General features: G+C 42.9%; 2 protein-coding genes across 3 annotated transcripts in view; one reads left to right on the forward strand and one right to left on the reverse strand.

Annotated features, from left to right (window-relative positions):
• The window catches only part of scyl3 (SCY1-like, kinase-like 3), a 32,006-nt gene extending 18,603 nt beyond the window's left edge, over positions 1 to 13,403 (reverse strand). For both annotated transcript variants that reach the window (XM_078407545.1, XM_078407544.1), the window contains exons 1-5: positions 13,118 to 13,403; positions 9,492 to 9,677; positions 3,986 to 4,099; positions 3,775 to 3,831; positions 2,663 to 2,765 (exon numbers count right to left, since the gene is read on the reverse strand). In XM_078407545.1, coding sequence (XP_078263671.1) covers positions 2,663 to 2,765; positions 3,775 to 3,831; positions 3,986 to 4,099; positions 9,492 to 9,677; positions 13,118 to 13,282 — 625 coding nt within the window. In that variant the 5' untranslated portion in view covers positions 13,283 to 13,403. The remainder of the gene's footprint in view (positions 1 to 2,662; positions 2,766 to 3,774; positions 3,832 to 3,985; positions 4,100 to 9,491; positions 9,678 to 13,117) is intronic.
• A 4,420-nt stretch (positions 13,404 to 17,823) lies between these two features.
• LOC144597857 (5'-AMP-activated protein kinase subunit beta-2-like) overlaps positions 17,824 to 22,634 on the forward strand; it is a 28,246-nt gene continuing 23,435 nt past the window's right edge. Inside the window, exon 1 of the mRNA XM_078407564.1 lies at positions 17,824 to 17,952. The gene's annotated coding sequence lies outside the window, so the exon portion shown is untranslated. The remainder of the gene's footprint in view (positions 17,953 to 22,634) is intronic.

The raw sequence follows: 22,634 nt of genomic DNA on the forward strand, positions 1-22,634 counted from the left end.
ATTCCTTCTTTGATATTGCTGCACGGATATTAGCTGAAATGTGTGTAACTTTACAATACTGACTACATTTCAAAATTACATCATTTTGGTTGGGAGATATAGAGAACATGAAAACTTCCATATAAATATTTAGGTAATTCTTCTCCCAAGTCTTTTTATTGCGGCTTACGCAACTGACCACGAATGTTCTTTATTGAATCATCAATCATGGAATTTTGCAGTATACGAGCCAAACATTCTGTTTATAATTTCAGCATGTTCCCATTGAAAAAGCTAATGTTTCAAACTGGCTCTTGACAGTTTAGCACTCATTTTCTTTTCAACCAAGTATCCAACAAGGAGACTAACTTCCCAAAGTCAAATTCTTTGATCTTTTCATAATTCACTTTCTTTAGTGGTACCCAACTTAACAAACCCAGAGCATTGATTCATAGCATTACTGATCCTGAAGTCATAACATACAGGTAAATACCCCCACAATATTTACATAAAATAAGACCATCATTTGGGCCATGTGGTGCAATGCATAGGCCCTGGCAATGCGTCTTGAAGGCTGAGCTAGAAGTCAGTGTCCATAAATGAATTTCCTCAGTTCAGCATTCCAATCCTCACTAGATTCCTCAGATTCTGGATGACAGGTTAACTTCATTTGGAACATATTCTCTAAATCAATTTGCCATAGTGAGGTGTCCCGCTTCCTTCAGAAAAAAGCCTTTCCACTTCACTAAGTTACTCAGTTCCCCATATTTAAAATACAACATCGTCATCATTGACTATTTATTGTAAATTGATCCAAAGCATCTCAGTGTTAGCTGTGAGGAGGATGCCAGGAGGCTGCAACATGACTTGGATAAGTTAGGTGAGTGGGCAAATGCATGGCAGATGCAGTATAATGTGGATAAATGTGAGGTTATCCACTTTGGTGGCAAGAACAGGAAAGCAGACTATTACCTGAATGGTGGCCGATTAGGAGAAGGGGAGATGCAGCGAGACCTGGGTGTCGTGGTGCACCAGTCATTGAAAGTAGGCATGCAGGTGCAGCAGGCAGTGAAGAAAGCGAATGGTATGTTGGCATTCATAGCGAGGGGATTTGAGTATAGGAGCAGGGAGGTTCTGCTGCAGTTGTACAGGGCATTGGTGAGACCACACCTGGAGTATTGCGTACAGTTTTGGTCTCCTAATCTGAGGAAAGACATTCTTGCCATAGAGGGAGTACAGAGAAGGTTCACCAGATTGATTCCTGGGATGGCAGGACTTTCATATGAAGAAAGACTGGATAGACTCGGCTTGTACTCGCTGGAATTTAGAAGATTGAGGGGGGATCTTATAGAAACTTACAAAATTCTTAAGGGGTTGGACAGGCTAGATGCAGGAAGATTGTTCCCGATGTTGGGGAAGTCCAGAACAAGGGGTCACAGTTTAAGGATAAGGGGGAAGTCTTTTAGGACCGAGATGAGAACGTTTTTTTTCACACAGAGTGTGGTGAATCTGTGGAATTCTCTGCCACAGAAAGTAGTTGAGGCCAGTTCATTGGCTATATTTAAGAGAGAGTTAGATGTGGCCCTTGTGGCTAAAGGGATCAGGGGGTATGGAGAGAAGGCAGGTACGGGATACTGAGTTGGATGATCAGCCATGATCATATTGAATGGCGGTGCAGGCTCGAAGGGCCGAATGGCCTACTCCTGCACCTATTTTCTATGTTTCTATGAATGATACTATACAAATGCAAGTTCATATGATAGTATTAGGCATTTTGTGAAATCACTGCCTAAATCCAGTCTATTCTGCAGAGTCTATTGCTTTTACGTTCTCCTCGCCAGAGGAGTTGAGTATAGGAGCAAAGAGGTCCTTCTACAGTTGTACCGGGCCCTGGTGAGACCGCACCTGGAGTACTGTGTGCAGTTTTGGTCTCCAAATTTGAGGAAGGATATTCTTGCTATGGAGGGCGTGCAGCGTAGGTTCACTAGGTTAATTCCTGGAATGGCGGGACTGTCGTATGTTGAAAGGCTGGAGCGATTGGGCTTGTATACACTGGAATTTAGAAGGATGAGGGGGGATCTTATTGAAACGTATAAGATAATTAGGGGATTGGACACATTAGAGGCAGGAAACATGTTCCCAATGTTGGGGGAGTCCAGAACAAGGGGCCACAGTTTAAGAATAAGGGGTAGGCCATTTAGAACGGAGATGAGGAAGAACTTTTTCAGTCAGAGAGTGGTGAAGGTGTGGAATTCTCTGCCTCAGAAGGCAGTGGAGGCCAGTTCGTTGGATGCTTTCAAGAGAGAGCTGGATAGAGCTCTTAAGGATAGCGGAGTGAGGGGGTATCGGGAGAAGGCAGGAACGGGGTACTGATTGAGAGTGATCAGCCATGATCGCATTGAATGGCGGTGCTGGCTCGAAGGGCTGAATGGCCTACTCCTGCACCTATTGTCTATTGTCTATTGTCTACTTCCTTTTTTGACAATGATATCATACGTGTATAAACAACCAAATGATTTAAAATATAACTTTCCTGAAATAATTACAAAAAAGTGACAAAAACATCAACAATAAAAATGAAACAATTAATATAACTACTGGAATAAATTAATTTGCCTGATAGTATATAGTAATTAGGAACATTGTGTATGGACACTGAAATATCCAGCAGGAAAATGCTTACCCATTTCATTAAGCAAAGGAAGGAGTTTTGTAATCATCGTCCCAAATGAGTAACCATCTCGTGCATGTCCATGCGATTCAGGAAGAAACTGAAAACCTGAGGACTAAAATGAATGAATGAATAAGTTTATTGGCCAAGTATGTGCATGTACAAGGAATGTGCCTTGGTTTGCCACTCACAAATGACAACACAAGCATAGTTAACATTTAAGAATAAAGCATAAACACATCAAAACAATAAGGATACACCATTATAGTCTAAACATGTGGATGAAAATAAACCAGGGCAAAAAAGAGACTACAGACTTTGGATATTGAGTAGAACTATCACTCGTGGAAAAAAAAAGGTGTTTTTATGTCTGGCTGTGGCTGCTTTGACAGTCCGGAGTCGCCTTCCAGAGGGAAGTGCTTTGAAGAGTTTGTGGCCAGGGTGAGAGGGGTCAGGTCAGTTTGGGTAAGGTCAGTTTGCAAAGTGCCTTATTATGTCCTATACCGTTATATTCAGCACAACAAAAAAAATACTTGTGACATCAACTCAAGTACTTCACGTGGCAATATTCAAGAGTTGCACAAATTGTTTTCCCAAAGCCCCAAGTAACTAACCCGGAAGAAATTTTATATGGCAAATATCTGCAATATTGCAATGAAGAAAAACAACAGACCTGTTTTGAACAACAACAAACTTGGTCCCAAGCTAAAATCACTGTTTTCTCTATAAATGCTTCCCAACCTGCTGAATTCTGGAATTTTCTGCTTGTGTTTTAGACTAGCAGTGAATACACAAGTTTCTTTTTATTAGCTCAGGCAAAATACTGATTAAGTTGCTGAACAGCCACTCAAGAATCGTAGCTACTGATGAGAAACATAGCTTAAATCTAGCTACATTACATGGAGAATTTATACTTATGCATTTCCAGATTATTTAAAGCTTATAAAAAAAAAGCATTATAATGATATTAGAAACAATCCTGCAAGAAATCCCAAACAGAAAATGGAGGAAACATTCTTCAATCTGAAATGTAACCTGTTTTTCTTGCCAAGGATGGCATCCGAGTGTTTCCCGCATTTTCTGTTTTAAACCCTTCTTATCTGTATTCCACACGATAGACAGACCTGTTCCTCTGGAGCAATTCCACTCAAATCTCTCAATGACTTGATACTCGACAGGAACTGCAAGAGAAAACAGCAGAGATTTTTTTTAAATCGCAAAATTAAAGAACTCAGATGAATTCTGCAAACTACAATTCATTCTACTCCATAAAGAGTTTGCAGAAGCCAAGTGGAAATTTTACAAAGGAAAGAAGATTAGGCTCAACAATCTCACCTGAGATGATGCCTGAGAGAAATGACACATCATCTCCATTCCTCCCAGCTTCCAGTGACCATCCTCGCTCACGAACACCGAAGAAACACATATATTATTGTGGCTCAGTTTCCCCTGTAATACAAAAGAACAAAGTGCCCGTACACATTTTAGCCGCAACAAACAAAAATCAGGACATTAACTCAAATGTCCTTCTTTGCAAAAGATTTTCAGTGATGGGGCAGCAACACTATAACTAAATTTTGCAAAGTACGCGCCACACTCTGTCCTTTATGTCTCTGTGCACCCCTCCCGTTACAAATTGCTGATGATCATTTGAGGCTTTTAATAAAACTCTGAAAAGCAAAAATCTTAACCAACAGCAATCTCACATCAAAACATGCATAGTAAAAAATATGAGGCATCAGGTTTACATTTTCCTAGATCCATGGTGCTGCAATTGTCAAAGGATCGGGTGACATGCATAGGGGAATCCAGCAAACATTCATTGTAAAGAGCATTAGTCCCAAACAAACAATAATTCAGAGAAGGGGTTAAGAATCCATTGAGAACAATAGTTCACAAATAACTGTGCCACTACAAGAATCTGTAATGCTTAAAGAAGGTGAAAAGCAAAAGGCTCAACATAGTACTTGCACCACAAGTACTACAACTACTTGTAGTGAAGTAGTATAAATTAATCTGGCAGACAATAAATGGAGAAGATGGGACTGTGCACTGTCAGAGAATGGCTCAAATATACAAGACCTGTTGCTTAGGTGACGACTGAACTGCCCAAGCCAAGTACAGATGGAGTTTGCAGTGTTGAGGGACAAATGCATTAATAAACAGAGTGTGTTCCAAATTTTAAAGGATGTACTGTATAAAAGGGAATACACAATAGTTATGGATTTCATAATGTCAGGCCCATACAGTATAGCCAGAGTACAGCAAACATAGCAGAATCTCAACCCGAAATGTCACCCATTCCTTCTCTCTAGAGATGCTGCCTGACCCGCTGAGTCACTCCAGCACTTTTTGTCTAGCAGAATTTGAAGTCTTGAAAACGATTCTGAAGAGGTGTCAGAAAATTACTTCAAAAGGAACAGTAGGAAAGAAGTCCAGAGTCTCCAGGAAGTCAGAGTGGAAAATGAAATGCAAGGCATACGAAAACAAAAGCAAAGATGAGGGGACTTTGGAAGTAACTAAAATAGTGATTTGTTACAATGAGTTCATAGTATCCAATAACATGGCAAATACAACATATAACTGTGGTTACTGTAACAGCTAGAATTGCTAGCCCTATGCCAAGTTTTGTGCAAACAGTACAGGGTTAGACACAATGTATTAACTCATTGTAGAATTTTACATGTGCAAACACTTATTCTCTGTGGGTTTATTACAGTCAATTTTCATTAATCTTCCAGAATATTCACTATCTGGACACTAATTTGTGTGTAGATATTTCATGCCGCTGGGGTGTACGCAACCCAAGCGAAATATGTGGTGCGGTTTCTCCAATTTGCGCTGGGCCTCTCACTCTGACGATGGAGGAGGCCCCAGGACAGAAAGGTCAGTGTGGGAATGGGAGGGGGTGTTAAAGCATTGAGCAACTGGGAAATCAGGTAGGTTTAGGCAGACTGAGCCGAGGTGTTCAGCGAAACAATCGCCGAGCCTGCTCTTGGTCTCGCCGATATACAGGACTCCACACCCAGAACAGCGGATATAGTAGATGAGGTTGGAGGAGGTGCAAGTGAACCTCTGCCTCACCTGAAGACTATTGGGGTCCTTAGAAAGAGGGTGGAGGTATAGGGACAGGTGTTGCACCTCCTGTGGTTGCAGGAGAAAGTACCTGGGGAGGGGGTGGTTCAGGTAGGAAGGGACGAGTTGGCCAGGGAGTTGCGGAGGGAACGGTCTCTGCGGAGAGCAGAAAGGGGTGGAGATGGGAAAATGCGGCTCGTAGTGGGATCCTGTTGGAGGTGGTGAAAATGTCGGAGGATTATGTACCCTAAAGAATGAGGACATCTCCGATGACCTGGTATGGAACACCTCATCCTGGGCGCAGATGCGGCGTAGACGGAGGAATTGGGAATAGGGGATAGAGTCTTTGCGGGAAGAAGTGTAGTCTAGATAGCTATGGGATACTCATTAATTCGACAATTCATTGTCCGACACTGCCATTTTTTCAAAAATATTCATTTAGTATTATAATTAAATCGTTTAGCCAAGAGTCAGGTGGACAATATATGTTAATGATGGTGAAGGATATTTTTATGGAATCATGATGATGATTTGGCTAACTATTCCCACTCTTCACTCCATGTTCTGTCAAGATTCCTTTATTATGGTAGTGTGATCTGAAATCAGTAAATCTGTTCATTCTCCTCCTGGAACCCATTTGCCCAGGGTAAAAATAACAAAATTCCCTCCACCAACCTTGTCATAAATTCACAAATGATCATCTAGGGTTATCGCCAGTGTGTGTCAGGTAAAGTTTTTAAAGGATTTTTCAAACCCTCCCTCATACACAACACTTTGCAGGAGGCAGCGTGAACTGGACCTAGATGTAAATGTTTGGTCTCTGTTGTCTATCTGCACCGAGGCGAATTTCTATTAATGTCCACAAGGTTTCTATAATCTCATCCTAATGTTGCTCAGACAAAAATAAAACAGCTGTGCGAGTGCCTTTTAAAATCAACACTCTCCTGATATCGTCTTTGGGAGAGTGTGTTTTGGAAATACATATACACCCACCGGGAGTGTTACCAATTAGATGCCTGTCTGTGAACAGTTGAGTCAGCAGCAACATTTCAAATACGTGGTTAAAAGACTTCAGATGTGCCTACAAGGTAGCCATGCGATTCTTGTAGAAAGCACGACGTCACTCTTCAGCAAGTATATTTTTATAAAATATCAGATACTTGTCACGGACAGATTCACGGACATAAGTCAGTTACCTCAGATTGTAAAATTCGATAAACTGACATATATAAAGTGTTACAGATTGTGTGGGATTAACAAGAATTGACCGTACTTTTAAAGAGGAAGTGGCAAATATTAGAATTTACACAACAATTGAGTGTATGCTGTGATTATGATTTTTAGTACATTACTGTACGAGACACTGCAGTTAGTTAAAAGCTTACTGCCTTCAACAAGGAATGCGTTTTTGGTAGCTCTCCATCTGCTATCCACCTTTGTAAACAGCAACTCTAAAGATGCCTACTGTTGTGCAAGGCATAATTTGCCCTTTGCATTTTCTCCTTTTTACTATCTCCCTGGAGTTTGTCCTTCACATGAGCTTAAAGGGAAAGGGAATGCTGTTCAGTAACATTGGACCAAATCTGATGCACATTCAATCCAAATCTGCACATGCAATTGATTTAGTGGCAATAATCAGGAGCAGGAAGAGCTTTACTCTACAGTAACTATGAGACCAATCAAGGCATACACAAGATCAACTAATTCAAGATATCAAGGACAAATAACTCATGTTGGATTGTATAATACAGTATCTGTATATATAGGCTATTTAATATGAAGGGATTGAAAATATGGCAGAAGCAAAAATATTTATTTGCAAGAAAATATTGCTTATAATATGAACGGTTGCAGCATCAAAATTGAAAAAAAAAGACTGAGCACTGTGAAAATGGGATAGAATATTTCTGGTTAAATATCAAGACATTCTAAATGAAGCTGCAAGTGGATGAGGGAAGAAAGTCTTCATAAAAGACCGAAATATCAGAGAGAAGAATTTCCCTCTAAATCGAGGGGAATTCACAGAGTGATACTATGCAGCTTAACAACAGTAGCATCGTGAACAAAACAGCAACTTAACTGGAAAGATAAGTTAATCAGTAAAAAATGATTAATGTAGGTTGTACAATAGAAGGAATTTGACAACTTTTAGTCCCTGTTTCTCCTATTATTTTTACACAGTTTCAAGTTCCTCACTCTTATCAAATTCTTGTACTCCCACTATTTATGTGTTGCGGCTTCCGCTGATTCAGCCATTTCTTTATCTTCCTATTATAATTTCTCCTGCACACCCCAAATACGTACTTTTATTACAGATCTATAGAAATCCTTATCTTTCTTTATAAATATTTCCTGTTAGTTTTGCCCACATTCTCAATTCCCTGTAAAGTTTTAGACATGTTTGGTAATCTCCAATACTTTCCCAAATTTTCAACACTATTTAGGGCGGCACGGTAGCGCAGCGGTAGAGTTGCTGCTTTACAGCGAATGCAGCGCCGGAGACTCGGGTTCGATCCTGACTACGGGTGCTGCACTGTAAGGAGTTTGTACGTTCTCCCCGTGACCTGCGTGGGTTTACTCCGAGATCTTCGGTTTCCTCCCACACTCCAAAGACGTACAGGTATGTAGGTTAATTGGCTGGGTAAATGTAAAAATTGTCCCTAGTGGGTGTAGGATAGTGTTAATGTACGGGGATCACTGGGCGGCACGGACTTGGAGGGCCGAAAAGGCCTATTTCCGGCTGTATATATATGATGATGATATGATGATATGATGATGATACTATTGACAACATTTTTAATCCAATGGTCTCTCATTTTATTATTTCATCCTGGTGGAATACCTTTCCTACAGAGTTAAGTCTCTCCATGTAATGCATATTCTGTGATAATTATTTCTTTAATTGTTTGCAACTAACAGCAAATCATTAAATTTACATTTTCCATTGTACCGTAACTGGCTTTAAGGATTGTATGTGTTGAACTTTGGGCGGCACAGCAGTAGAGTTGCTGGCTTACAGTGAATGCAGTGCCGGAGACCCGGGTTCGATCCCGACTAAGGGTGCTGTCTGTATAGAGTTTGTACGTTCTCCCCATGACCTGCGTGGGTTTTCTCCGAGATCTTCGGTTTCCTCCCACATTCCAAAGACGTACAGGTATGTAGGTAAACTGGCTTGGTAAATGTAAAAATTGTCCCATTGTGTGGAGCAGGATAGTGTTAATATGCGGGGATCGCTGGTCGGTATGGACCCAGTGGGCCGAAGGGCCTGTTTCCCTGCTGTATCTCTAAACTAAACTCAAGTACATTAATTCTAAACTGAATACAAATTCCTGTAATACACTCATTTCCGACCAGATAATCTATTACTGTGAGGTTGCTAATCAAAGCTTTCTCTTACACAAGTCACGATCTAAAATAGCCTATCCCCTGCTTGGTTCGATGAAATAATACTCCAACGGGCTCTCCAAACTACATTTACTAATTTAATCTTTCCAATTTGCAAGAAAAGCAAAATACTGATAATTCAAACCAACTCTTCTTATTCTTTAATCAAGCTATTCAATCCTTTTTGGGAGCCATTAACTAATCTCAGTAGTTTTTGTCATTTTCTATGTCTTGCTTCCACTCAAGCGGATTCTATTTCCTGACCTACATGACTAATAAACACCATTCTATATTGCAAATAAAGATGGCTTAGCACAAACATTGTTGCATTGACTCTACTGAATTCAACAACTGCTTTCCTCGAGATCTTTCTCATACTTACCCTGTCATGCAGGAAGATAAGTGCTTGGAGGATGTCAAAAATTCCAGCACAGATCTCATCTGCTGAGACATCTTCCAGGACCATATGCAATGGCTGCACATGCTCAGTAACGAGGTGGATTCCATCAACTTCAACGGTACTCGATAAGAACCTCAGCAGACATGGGTGACGCAAGGTTTTCAGGTGCTGAAACAATGTTTATGATAAGCCCCATTTTAATAAATCTCAAAAGTAGTCAGCCCAATTTACTAGCATAATTTAAAAAAGCAGTTCGGAAAAAAGTCAAACAGGCTCTTCAGCCCACCGAGTCCGCACCGACCAGCAATCCCCGCACACTAACACTATCCTACGCACACGGGACAATTTACAATTTTATCAAGCCAATTAACCTACAAACCACGCAGGTCACGGGTTGAATGTATAAACACCAGACAGACAGCACCCGTGGTCAGGTTTGAGCCTGGGGGTCTAGCACTGCATGGCAGCAACTCTACTGCTGCCCAACGATAAAATGACAAAAGGTTGCAAATTGTGAAGCTTGAGCATAGAAAAGTTATAAATTGTGAAGCTGGAGAAAGGAATGCAGGTCCCAGCCCCCTCCTTGCAAATAGTCTGAAAAAGGGTCCTGATCTGAAGTGTCACCTATTCATGTTGTTGTTGTGATGGTTTATTTTTATAACATAGGCAGTCCCTTCCTCTCAAAGTGAAGCAATTACATGATGAAAAAGAAAATAATGCAAAGAAAAATGAAGGAAATATATTTTGCTTATATGATCAGAACCAACTGCAATAAGCCATTGTTCAACCAGCTGTATTCATTGTTACATGACTATTCCTGCAAAACTTAGCTCTCCTATCACTGATTGACCAATTTAAACTGCTCAACTCAGGGGATGGTTAACAAAGGCCAACTTGGCAGACGCTTCAAGCACAGCATGTTATTTGCAGCAACATATCTAATGGTGCTTTGGCTGTCGCAAAATAAATGGACACTGTTTTAACTACTCAAGCTGGAATTTACATACCTTTCATATACCACTATTCATAAGCTCAAGACATTTCATAAATATTTTGTCTTCCAGCACCAATTTTGGTGTGTAGACCACAAAACTATAGCCATAAATTAATTTGTATATGGCTGGCAAAATGCAATGAGTGATGAGCGAAGCGAAACAAAGAACTCCAGGTGATGGTTAATACAAAAAAACCCACAAAATTTGCTGGAGAAACTCAGCGGGTCAGGCAGTATCTCTGGAGAACATGGATAGATGGTGTTGGGACCCTTCTTCAGACTGATTCAGTCTGCACAATTACACCAGCAGTGTGTGTAGATTCACCTTAAAACTAGGCACCGATGCCACTGGTCTGCACCGGAAAGCCCTTCTTCAGCAGCTGCTGCTGCATGGTCCGGTTGACATGGCTGTTCTAGTAGCTCAATGTTGTAGCCCCTTGCCGGCACCGCTTTCTTCAGGTCACCACTGCCATCGACAGGACATGCTCGGTCACCGTGACAAGGGGAATTAAAATGTCTAGCAACCGGAAGATCCTTGGCAGACCAAGCGCAAATATTCGGCAAAACGGTTGTTTAGTGTACGCTTGGTCTTGCCGCCGATGTAAAGGAGGCAACATTGGGAGCACCAAATGCACTAGACATAGTTGGAAGAGATTCATGTGAACTTCTGTCCCATCTAGAAGGGCTGCTGGGGTCCTTATATAGAAGTGAGAGAAGAGTTTAGGGACTGAAGAGTTGCATCTTCTGTGCTTGCAGGGAAAATTGCATGGGGTAGAGTGGGTTGAGTTGGGTAGGGATGAGTGAACCATTGAATTGTGGAGCGAATAGTCTCCAAAGAAATAAGAAAGGAGTAGTGACAGGAAGATGTGACTGATGGTGGGATCACGTTGAAAGTTGGGCAAATGTCGGAGAATGTGTTGCATGTGGAGGCTGGTGAGGCGAAAGGTGAGGGCCTGGGAAACTCTATCCTTATTCAGTCTGTGGGAGAGCGAGACAAGAACTGTGGGATACAGAGGAGATAGGGGTGAGGGTTCCATCTATCGATCTAATATCCATCTAATGGAATCAAGGGATACGGGGAGAAAGCAGGAACGGGGTACTGATTTTGGATGATCAGCTATGATCATATTGAATGGCGGTGCTGGCTCGAAGGACCGAATGACTTACTCCTGCACCTATTTTCTATGCTTCTATAATGGGGAGGGGGGGGGGGAAGGGAACATCTTCTGAAAAAAGGACATCTCGGATGTCCTTGAGTGGAAAACCTCATCGTGGGAATAGATGCACCTGCGATGGAGAAAGTGAGAACAAGGGACAAAGCCCTTGCAATGAACAAGATGGGAGGTGGTGTAGTCAGTGGGTATGTATCAAACCTCAATAATTTTCAGTGTCCCGACTGAAAACGTCATCTGCCTATCCCATCCATAGATGTTACCTGACCCGCTGTGTTTCTCCAGCACTTTCTTTGCTCGAAATTCCAGCATCTAGTTTCTTGTCTCTCCTTTACATTGTGCCTTTACCTCAGCGTATATGTACACAAGAAGAAAATATGCAATTAATGGTAGGTCCCTGAACCCCATTGATGTGCAAAGAAATCTTGGGTTTGGTCTGAAGTTCCCCTAAAGTGGCAATTCAAGCAGATAAAGAAGTGGTAAAATGGTAAAGAAGGCATTGATATGCTTGCCTTCATTGATCAAGGCAATGAGTATGAGAGTCATGATGCAGCTTTGTAGGACTTTGGTTAGGCCGTATTTGCAGTATTGTCTGCGGTTCTAGTCACCCATTGCAGGAGAGATGAGGAAGCTTTGGAGAGGGTGCAGAAGAGATTTACCAGAATTCTGCCTGGATTAACTGTAAGGAGAGGTTGTACAAACTTGGATTGTTTTTTTCAGGAACATTCAGAGATTGATGGGATACCTGATAGAAGTATATAAAATTATTAGAGTGATAGATAGGACAGTCAGAATTCCCCCCCCCCCCCCCCCCCCACCCCACCCCACCCCACCCCCACGGTTGACATGTCAAGGACCAGTGAGCATAGCTTCAAGGTTAGAGGTGCAAAGTTTAAATGAAATGTGTAGGGTAATTTTTTGTTTTTACACATTGTGGTAAGTACCTGGACTAGGAGTGGTGGTAGATCCAGTAGTGGCATTTAGGAAGTTTTTAGAAAGGACATGGATACATAAGGAAAGGAGGGATATGAATCACCTACAGGTAGAGGAGATACAAACTGCTGGAGTAACTCAGCGGGTTGGACAGATTATCTGAAGAACTGAATGGGTGACGTTTTGTTTTCAGATCCTTTTTCAAACTCAGAAGGGTCCCGACCCGAAACGTCACCTATCTGTGTTCTCCAAGGACGTTGCCTGACCCAGAGTTATTCCAGCACTTTGGGTCTTTTTTTTAAACCGTAAACCTGCACCAGCTGTTCCATGTTTCTATCTGTGCTATACGGTTTGATGTTTTGACAATAAACTCAAATTGACTCGACTGACTCCTGGCTACTGCAGCCAAGCTCCCTACAGTAAACACATGTACTGGCCCTGTGTGATTGAGCTTCCAACCAGAGCAGCCTCTCCTTACACCGGCCCGGCCCGGCCCGGGCTCTGCTCACCTTGGCGGCCTTGTTGACGGCTTCCTCATTGCCCCGCTGGTACACGAAAACGGACACCAGTTGTTCCTCCTCCAGCGTCGCCCTGTAAACGCTGAGACCACCGGGCAGGGTGACAGGCGGCCCCTCCATACGGCAGCTCCTAGCCGCGCTGCTCTCCGCCCCCATGGCCGCCCGGCCGGACAGGCGGGAGGGAGGGCAGACAGCCTCCCGACCCCGGGAGTTGGTGCTAATCTCACTCGGTGCCTTCTCCACTCCGGTCACCGAACAATAATGCCGGGCATCCGGCTAACCCGGAAACACACGCGGCGCCCCGGCAACCGGCCGCAGGGAGACGTCAACGGGGTGAGGGGCCCGGATCAGACAGCTCAGCCCGGCTCGGTATAGCTCAGCCCAGTCCGGCTCAGTATAGCTCAGCTCGACCCAGATCAGCCTGGCCCGGCTCAGTCTAGCTCAGCCCGGCGCGGATCAGCCCGGCTCAGTCTAGTTCAGCCCGGACCAGATCAGCCCCGCTCAGTCTAGTTCAGCCCGGCTCAGTCTAGCTCAGCCCGGCCCGGATCAGATCAGCTAGGATCGGCTCGGCTGAACCCGGCACCGGTGCTGTCAGTGGAGCATCACCTCAATTGGAATGGCGGAGGCCTGATTACATCTCCCTCAAAGGACCAATGTCTGAAACTGAGACTCTGACGCTGACGCTGGAATATTGGACAAAACACAAAGTGCTGGAGGAACTCAGCAATCACGCAGCATCTGTGGAGGGAATGGACAGACGACGTTTCGGGTCGGGACCCAATCCAAAACTAGTTGTTTGATCTCTCACCAAGGGCCAGGATCAAATATTAATGCGTTTTTGTCATTTCTATGAGACACAAGAAAGCGGAGTCTGAGAAGAGTCCAGACCCGAAACGTCGCCTGTCTATTCCCTCCATAGATGTTCCTGACCCAATGAGTTCCTCCAGCACTCTGTGGTTTGCGCTTTTTACATGTCTCTTTTTGGGTCATGGACATGCAGTTTGGAAACAGGTCTTTTGGCCCACCAAATCCGCATAGACCATCAACCACCCGAATATACTAATCCTAAATTCATCCTATTTTTAATTCTATCCACGTTCACATCTACACTCCCAAGATTTCACCTTTCCATTTCCGGCTGCATGTCATCTCAACTCCCATTACCACATCCACCTGCCTTCTTCACTGCCACTGTGGGGCCAAACGCAAACTAGAGCAACTCCTCCAATTTCACCTGGGTCGCCCCAGCCCAAATATATGAACATTGGTTTCACGTATCCTGCATTCTTTACCCACTCCCCCTCAGTTCCAGGATCTCTCACTCTTTATTCAACTTTTCCAAATCTCCCCCCATCCCAAATACCTGGACTTATCACGCCTGGTAGCACCCATCCATCACCCACATACCTGCGACTCTTGTTGGCTTATCATTCCTATCCCCTCCCACGCTTGGTTTCATCTGCTCATCATCCCTTCCTTACCACCTAACAACTACCAGACTCTGACCTTACCATTCCCCCTCACAACTACAGCTGTCCAACAAACCCCCTAACCATGATCTGGATCCACCTGTCACCTTTCAGCCTCTGTCTCTACCTTATTCCTCACAGCTCTACCTGGCCATCACTCCCTCCTCCCAAATCTGATTCCACATATCACCTTACAGCTTCTGCCTCCATCTCTTCTGGCTTCATCTATCCTCCATCCACCACCCACCCCTCACCAAGGTCTCCACCCCTCATCTGGATCCATGTGTCACTTTCCAGTCTTTGTTTCACTTCCCTTTACACATTCAGTTCTAATGCACGGTTCCAATCTGAAATGTTGGCATCTCTTTGCTCCACAGATGCTGCTCAAACTGCTGAGTTCTTCCAGCTGTTTATATTTTGCATCTTATCTGTTATTCTGTTTATCATATAACATGGAATCAGACCCTTCAACCCACTAATCAACAAACACCCATTTACTCTTATTTTATTCTCCCTGTTCCCACCAATTTCCCCCACGCCCCCATATTCTGCTACCTATGTACTAGGGGTAACACAGTAGCATATTACTATGCACGTCTTTGGGACATGGGAAGAAATTATAACACCTGCAGGAAACCCATGTCCTCACAGGGATACTATACAGACAAGACCAGAGGTCAGGATTGAATTTGGGTTGCTGGAGCTGTAGTAGCTTTAACTGTGAACAGTTCAATTAATAGGAAAAAGGGGAAAGCGTTAAATAATTGAGAATACCCAAAAGGACCATTTCAATCGGTAAAGATGTGGGAGCAAAGAACATTCAACTGTGGCAATTGGAATTTAGAGGAAGGTAAATTAATCTGTTACTTCATTTCAATAAAATAATAACAAGAAAAAGTGAAAGGTAGAAAAAACTGCAATTGCTCAGTTAGGTGGCAACATTCCAGTTGTATATCTATATTGAGTTGGACCTGGTTCTAATTATCAGTAATTGCATCTTGTAAGTTTGCTTGACAAAGTAGTTTTGCGCATCAACTCATCATACTGGTAATACTGCATGTATTTACTTTACCTGACATCTTGATTTTAGAAAGGTAACAGGTTCTTCTATGATTGAAATAAAAATAACTTACATAGAATTAAAAAAATTAAAGCCCAAGAGCAAAAAACATTAAATCATTCTGAGATGCATATGTGTTCCTTTATCCAATCATCTTCATAATTCTAGCTCAGATTCATCTGGAGAATACACTATTTCCCATATATGAAATATACCATATGAAATATTGAAAGTATCAGTTATTAGTTTAGAGATACAGCATGGAAACAAGTCATTTGGCCCACCAAATCCATGCTGGCCATTGGTCACCCATTCGCACAAGTTCTATATTTCAACTTTTACATCCACTCCCGACACACAAGGAAAAGTTTTACAGAGGTCGATTAATCTACAAACCGCACATTTTTTGGATGCAGGTGGAAACCAGAGCACTCGGAGGAAACCCATTTAATCACAGGCAAACGTGCAAACTCCACACAGACAGCACCCCAAGTCAGGATCGAACCTGGGTCTCTGGCACTGTGAGGCAGCAGCTCTACCAGCTGCACCACTGTGCCACCCCTATTCAGGGTGCCACTATTAATATGGGTGACACAGCGTTAATATTAACATATTAAGTTAAAATATTTCTATGCAAAATTGTAGGTATGACTTTAATGGAAAGTTTAATAACCATGCTCAAGGACAGTTTACAATTACATTAATTGAAAAAAAGGCAAATCTTGGTCAAAACACATCAGTTGTGTAGCTTTCTCTTTGATACATCAGAATCTAATTCTAGGATAGTTTTCAACATTTTAATTTTAATAGTTAATTTTGAAATTTTAATATGTGGACCTTTCTGAAACCAGATATAATATTAATAAATAACAGGCAACATTTGTAAATTTTTATGTCTTGATTGATACATTTTAGTAACCCAAATATAGTACATGTATCTTGATACAAAATTGTATTTTTAAACACTCAGCATGAACTATGGCTGTTGTTGCATATAAAGGTAATGCTTGCATCATTCATATTTGCTACTAATACAAATAAATCTTTTTAAATAAAGTAGTCCAAGAGTATATTAATACTGGGACAGAGGTAAATCTTTACAGGTGGATTTTTCCATTTTAGTGTTGGTCTTAAGGAGGTTACAAATAACGAAATATGTCCACTATACACGGATAATACTTTATATATCGGCAATTTCACAGAGGATGAAATAGTATCAAAATTGTTATTAAACAGAGGCTTATTTACAGGTGAATATGCAGTGTTGAATAAAAACTTATTAGTAAATATATTGGATGCTGCCTTTATATTTGAGCTTGCAAAGGCTAAATACTACGAAATTTGGAAATCTGTAATGAAAGCAGTAGTGGCTGGGAATGCAGCGAGCAAAATAAAAGTTAACGTTTCAGGTAAACGATACTTCTTCTTTCGTATGTCAACTACAACAATCAAAAGTGGCAATTGGTGCTTCAGAGTACCGTAGTTGACGCTTCGCTGCAAATTTTGCCAGTTCTGTAGAACTACCCAGGGTGGACGACGAGGACGTAAAGCAGCTCCGATACTACGGGAGAAGTGAAAAGTGAATCAAGATGCACAAAATGTTGGAGGGAGCGTAACAAGAGGTGTGTAATCGGGATGGGGGATTTAAAGTTTAAAGGGATGATTAATCGATCGAATCTTGGTGCAACCCAACCGAGATGGTATGGAACAAAACCGAGGATGAGCCAAGAGGAAATGTAAAACGGAAATATGAAATTGCACTTCAAATACGGCAACGCTGGTATTTCTAAGTGATAATGGAACATTTTGGAAATATCCAACAGAACTTCTATTGAGAGGCCGTTTATCTTTCGGCATATGTTGTGCGACCTACCCAGTAATTCTAGCTTTATAGATTTTTTTAAAAAAAATTCAAATACTGCAATGTTTCCCTTGTACAAAATGGAAATGTCAGCAAGCCACCTGTCCGGATCCGTGATAAACAGTTGGCTTGGTGCTGAGTCTGCATGAGCGCAAGGAAGGGAGAGAGAGGATGCGCCGAGCGCGCGCGCGCACACACACACAACCGCTCCAGTGAGCCGGGCTCGGGCGCGCGCACTCACACTCACTCTCCGGAGAGCCGGGGCTCGGGCGCGCGCACTCCAGCGAGCCGGGCTCGGGCGCGCGCACTCACACTCACTCTCCGGAGAGTCGGGCGCGCGCACTCCAGCGAGCCGGGCTCGGGCGCGCGCGCGATGCAAAGCGTTGACGTTTGGGCGGTGAGGTGATCAGCAACAGGTCAGCCGGCAACACTCCAGGTAACACCCACCTACTTACCCACCTACTTACTTACCTACCAACCAGCCGCTCGCCCGCCGCTGTCAGGGCACCCTGCGTGTGACCTGCTCCTACTGTGCGTGGCTGTCATTTCTATTTTAGATCCAAAAGGGACGGGGGAGAAGATGGTGGTGGTTGTTGGATCTAAATTTAGCCCTGGCGTTGGGGAGGCCTCGCTTTATGGTTGTGTACGTTTTGGGCATTTTAACAGAAGTGTGAAGCTGGTGGTCTCACACGTGTATGGGAAGCAGTACCTGACGCCGACACTCATTTTCCGTTTAATGGGAATTCACCCTCATGTTTTTGTACCTGTACGTTATTCATATAACTTGTACATTTCAACCACAAAATTGTGATGATGTGAACTTTTATATTAGTTTGTGGTCGCTCCTGTAATTGTTGATGCATTAGGAAACAACACTAATCTTCTGACTACCTGGATCCCCTTTATTCAAATAAGCATAAGAAAACAAAACGTACATGTAAATAAACATAAAACACAGGAAATATTCAGCAAGTCTGGCAAAGAAGCTTCGGTTTAAACCAGCATCTGCAGTTCCTTCCTACTGCATTTGTAGAGTGACGGTTAACATTTCAGGTCAATTACCTTTCATCAGGGCTGGGAAAAGTGGGTAATCAGTTTAAAGTTGCAGAGAAAGGAGGGACAAACATAACGGAAAGCACCGTTTCTTATGGGGTTGAGACCATCCATGGCTGGATGAGTGTAGTAAAGGCATTTCCAAATTTTCCACTATGGTTATTTTAGTGAAAGAAACTATATACATCCAACTTGACATGCCTCTCTTCCAATTCTACTATTTTGAGCAGGGACTGCTGTTCAAATCTCCGCAGTGAAGTCAGCTCCCATCTAATTGTTGCTCTGAGCAATATGCTAATCGCCAATCTTTGGCGTCTGGCTCAGCTGTGCACTGGGGTCACTAAGATGTCAAACAGTGTTACTACTTGCGTATCTGACATCAATAATAAAGACGTTCATTTTTTTTTAAATGCTGTTAATTTTTTAATTAAAATGCAAAAGCTATAACTTTAAAAAAATCTCCCATGTAGTTGTATCTGTTTATTTTAATGAATTGAACAGCTAGATTCACCAGCTAGATTCACCTAAAAAGACGTGCAGGCTTGGGGTCCAAGTCCATAGCTCCCTGAAAGTGACAACACGGATAGATAGAGTGGGTAGAAGAAGGCAGATGGTCTGCTTGCCTTCATTGGGTGCTGAGGAGGTTTGCCAGAATGATGCTTAGATTAGAGGGTATTAGCTACAAAGAGTGGTTGGACAGACTTAGTTTGTTTTCTCTGGAATGACAGAGGTTAATGAGAGAACTAATACAAATATATAGACAATAGACAATAGGTGCAGGAGTAGGCCATTCGGCCCTTCGAGCCAGCACTGCCATTCAATGTGATCATGGCTGATCATTCACAATCAGTACCCCATTCCTGCCTTCTCCCCATATCCCTTGACTCCGCTATCTTTACTTCTCCTGGACTGCAACCTTGATGTGGTGGAGAGGCTTGCGTACTCCAGTGATCCTGTGAGCTATGCCGGATGGGGTTTTATATCAAACCAGACAGGTCATGGGTGAGGAGGCAGACGAAGGAGTCCCTGGTCCTCCAAGTTGGGGATTGGGCGTGGGGTTAACTACCCCACCCTGGAAAAAAGTGTGAATTACAGAAACTTTGACGAATGAAAACCAAATTACACACTTGGTTGAGGAAGGTGCCCCAGCGACGGGGAACATGACGTTTCCCAGCCAAACCTGCAAGGGCGCTGGGAAGTTGACACACCTTCTGACGCCAAAGAAATCCATCCTTGTGGGGACATGGAACATCCGAACCATGTTCCAGGCAGGCAAGGCTGCCACTGTTGCCAACAAAATGTTGTGCTACAATCTCTCAGCCCTGGGCTTGGCAGAAACAAGATGGACACAGTCAGGGGAGATCAAATTGGCCAGTGGACAGTCCATTATCTACTCCGGAAAGGAAGATGAGAAACATACAGAGGGAGTGGCCATAACAATGACGAAGGACACTAGAAAGGCTCTAACAGCATGGAAACCCATCAGCTCTTGCGTCATCTCCACAACCTTCAAAACCAACACCAAGAAAGTGAAAGCCCACGTAATCCAATGTTATGCACCCACCAACGATGCAGAGGAGGAGGACAAAGACAGGTTCTATGACAGCTTGAACCATCTACTTGGTAGTATTGGAGCCAGAGATCTCATTATCCTGATGGGTGACTTCAATGCCAAGATTGGAGACCAAAACGAGGGATATGAGGCAGCAATAGGAAAACATGGAGTGGGGAAAATGAATGAAAATGGCTGTTTGCTGAGACCTGTGTTAACAATAACCTAGTGATTGGGGGAAGTGTATTCCCCCATAAAACAATCCACAAAACAACATGGGTGTCACCAGATCATGTCACAGAAAATCAAATTGTCCATATTTGTATCTGTAAAAAGTTCAGAAGGACCATGGAAAATATCAGAACAAGAAGAGGAGCAGATGCAGCCTCAGACCACCACTGGGCCAAAAGCCAAAGAGCGAAATACAACACTGAGTACCTCAGCAGTGCTCAAGTGGTGAAGAAATTCAAGGATATCCTCTCAAGGGAAATTGCAGAGCTACAGCTGAGAGGAAGGAAGGATGGACAATAAATGAGTGGGAACACCTAAAAGCTGCTTGGAGCTCAATCTGTGAGGAGGCCCTAGGGAGAAGGTCCCAAAAGCACAAGGAGTGGATAACACCAGAAACCCTCAACACAATCTAACAGAGGAGAAGGTTTGCAGATGACACAAAGCTGGGTGGCAATGTGAACTGCGAAGAGGATGTTAGGTGGTAGCAGGGTGACTTGGACAGGTTGAGTGAGTGGGCAGATGCATGGCATATACAGTATAATGTAGATAAATGTAAGGTTATCCACTTTGGCGGCAAAAACAAGGAGGCAGATTATTATCACACTGGTGTCAGATTAGGTAAAGGGGAAGTACAACGAGACCTTGGTGTCCTTGTACACCAGTCACTGAAAGTAAGCGTGCAGGTACAGCAGGCAGTGAAGAAAGCTAATGGCATGTTGGCCTTCATAACGAGAGGATTTGGGTCTAGGAGCAAGGGGGTCCTTCTGCAGTTGTATAGGGCTCTGGTGAGATCACATCTGGAGAATTGTGTGCAGTTTTGGTCTCCTAATTTGAGGAAGGACGTCCTTGCTCTTGAGGCAGTACAGCGTAGGTTCACGAGGTTAATCCCTGCGATAGAGGGACTGTCATATGAGGAAAGATTGGAAAGACTGGGCTTGTATTCACTGGGGTTTAGAAGGATGAGAGGGGATCTTATAGAGGCGTATAAATTATAAAAGGACTGGACAAGCTAGATGCAGGAAAAATGTTCCCAATGTTGGGGGAGTCCAGAACCAGGGGCCACAGTCTAAAAATAAAGAGGAGGCCATTTAAAACTGATGTGAGAAGAAACATTTTCACCCAGAGTGTTGTGAATTTGTTGAATTCTCTGCCACAGAAGGCAGTGGAGGCCAATTCACTGGATGAATTTAAAAGAGAGTTAGATAGAGCTCTAAGGGCTTGTGGAATCAAGGGATTTGGGGAGAAGGCAGGCACAGGTTACTGATTGTGGATGATCAGCCATGATCACAATGAATGATGGTGCTGGCTCGAATGGCCTCCTCCTGCACCTATTTTCTATGTTTCTATGTTTTTATGTTTCCAAGTTTAGCAATAATTGAAATGATATCATCACTCATAAAATTCCATGTCTGTGTCCTTGGATTAAGAATGTCATTATTATGTGTACACTGTTGATTTTCTGCTGATATCCTGCCATGGATCAGCCTTAATTTCCTACTGTTAAAATTGGGAGTGCTCGAGCCTCCATGATCATCAGCAGTTCGGAAATATTTAGTTACTTTATTGTCTCCTTCCAGCATCTTCCTCCCCACCCACCAATAGAGGAATTTAGTTGAGTCTGGCTCTAATCTTGCATGTCTTTGCATGGACCTGTAGCCTATACTTTGCAGCATGGGAACAGAAGCAAGCACTTGCCAATCATGTGGCATCTGATGTGGTAGCTTGCATAGCAGCAGAATGATAAGAAAACAAGTTACTGAAGTCCAGCGTAAACGCAATGCCTGAAAGCTGCAGTGAAGGGCTGAATGCTTCCTATGTACGCTCAATTTGATAGCACGTGGGTTCTGACTGCAGTGAAGTTCATTCTAGATACCATGTTAAAACACTGTAATAAATTGACAAGATTGGGGAAGCATCACCCGAGGGAAATAGCAATGTTGTCACATGTACTGAGGTATAGTTAAAAGTTTTGTTCTGCATGCGATCCAGACAGATCAGATAAACTATACATAAATACAATCAAGTCAAACTCAAGCACAATAGATAGATTCTATTAAATAATGGAAAAATACAGTGTGGAATATAGTTCTCAACATTATAGTGTATCAGTTCCATGTACAGAGTCCAATGTCCGCATTGGGTTTGATGTGAATTGGGCAGTACCCTAGTTTATGGAAGAACCGTTCAGAAGCATAATAACAGAGGGGAAGAGGCTTTCCTGAGTCTGGTGGTGTGCGCTTTTAAGCTTCTGATGGTTTGTACATGTCACTTAATGGAGTGAA

Source organism: Rhinoraja longicauda, chromosome 11, assembly GCF_053455715.1.
Source record: "Rhinoraja longicauda isolate Sanriku21f chromosome 11, sRhiLon1.1, whole genome shotgun sequence".
Classification (NCBI taxonomy): domain Eukaryota; kingdom Metazoa; phylum Chordata; class Chondrichthyes; order Rajiformes; family Arhynchobatidae; genus Rhinoraja; species Rhinoraja longicauda.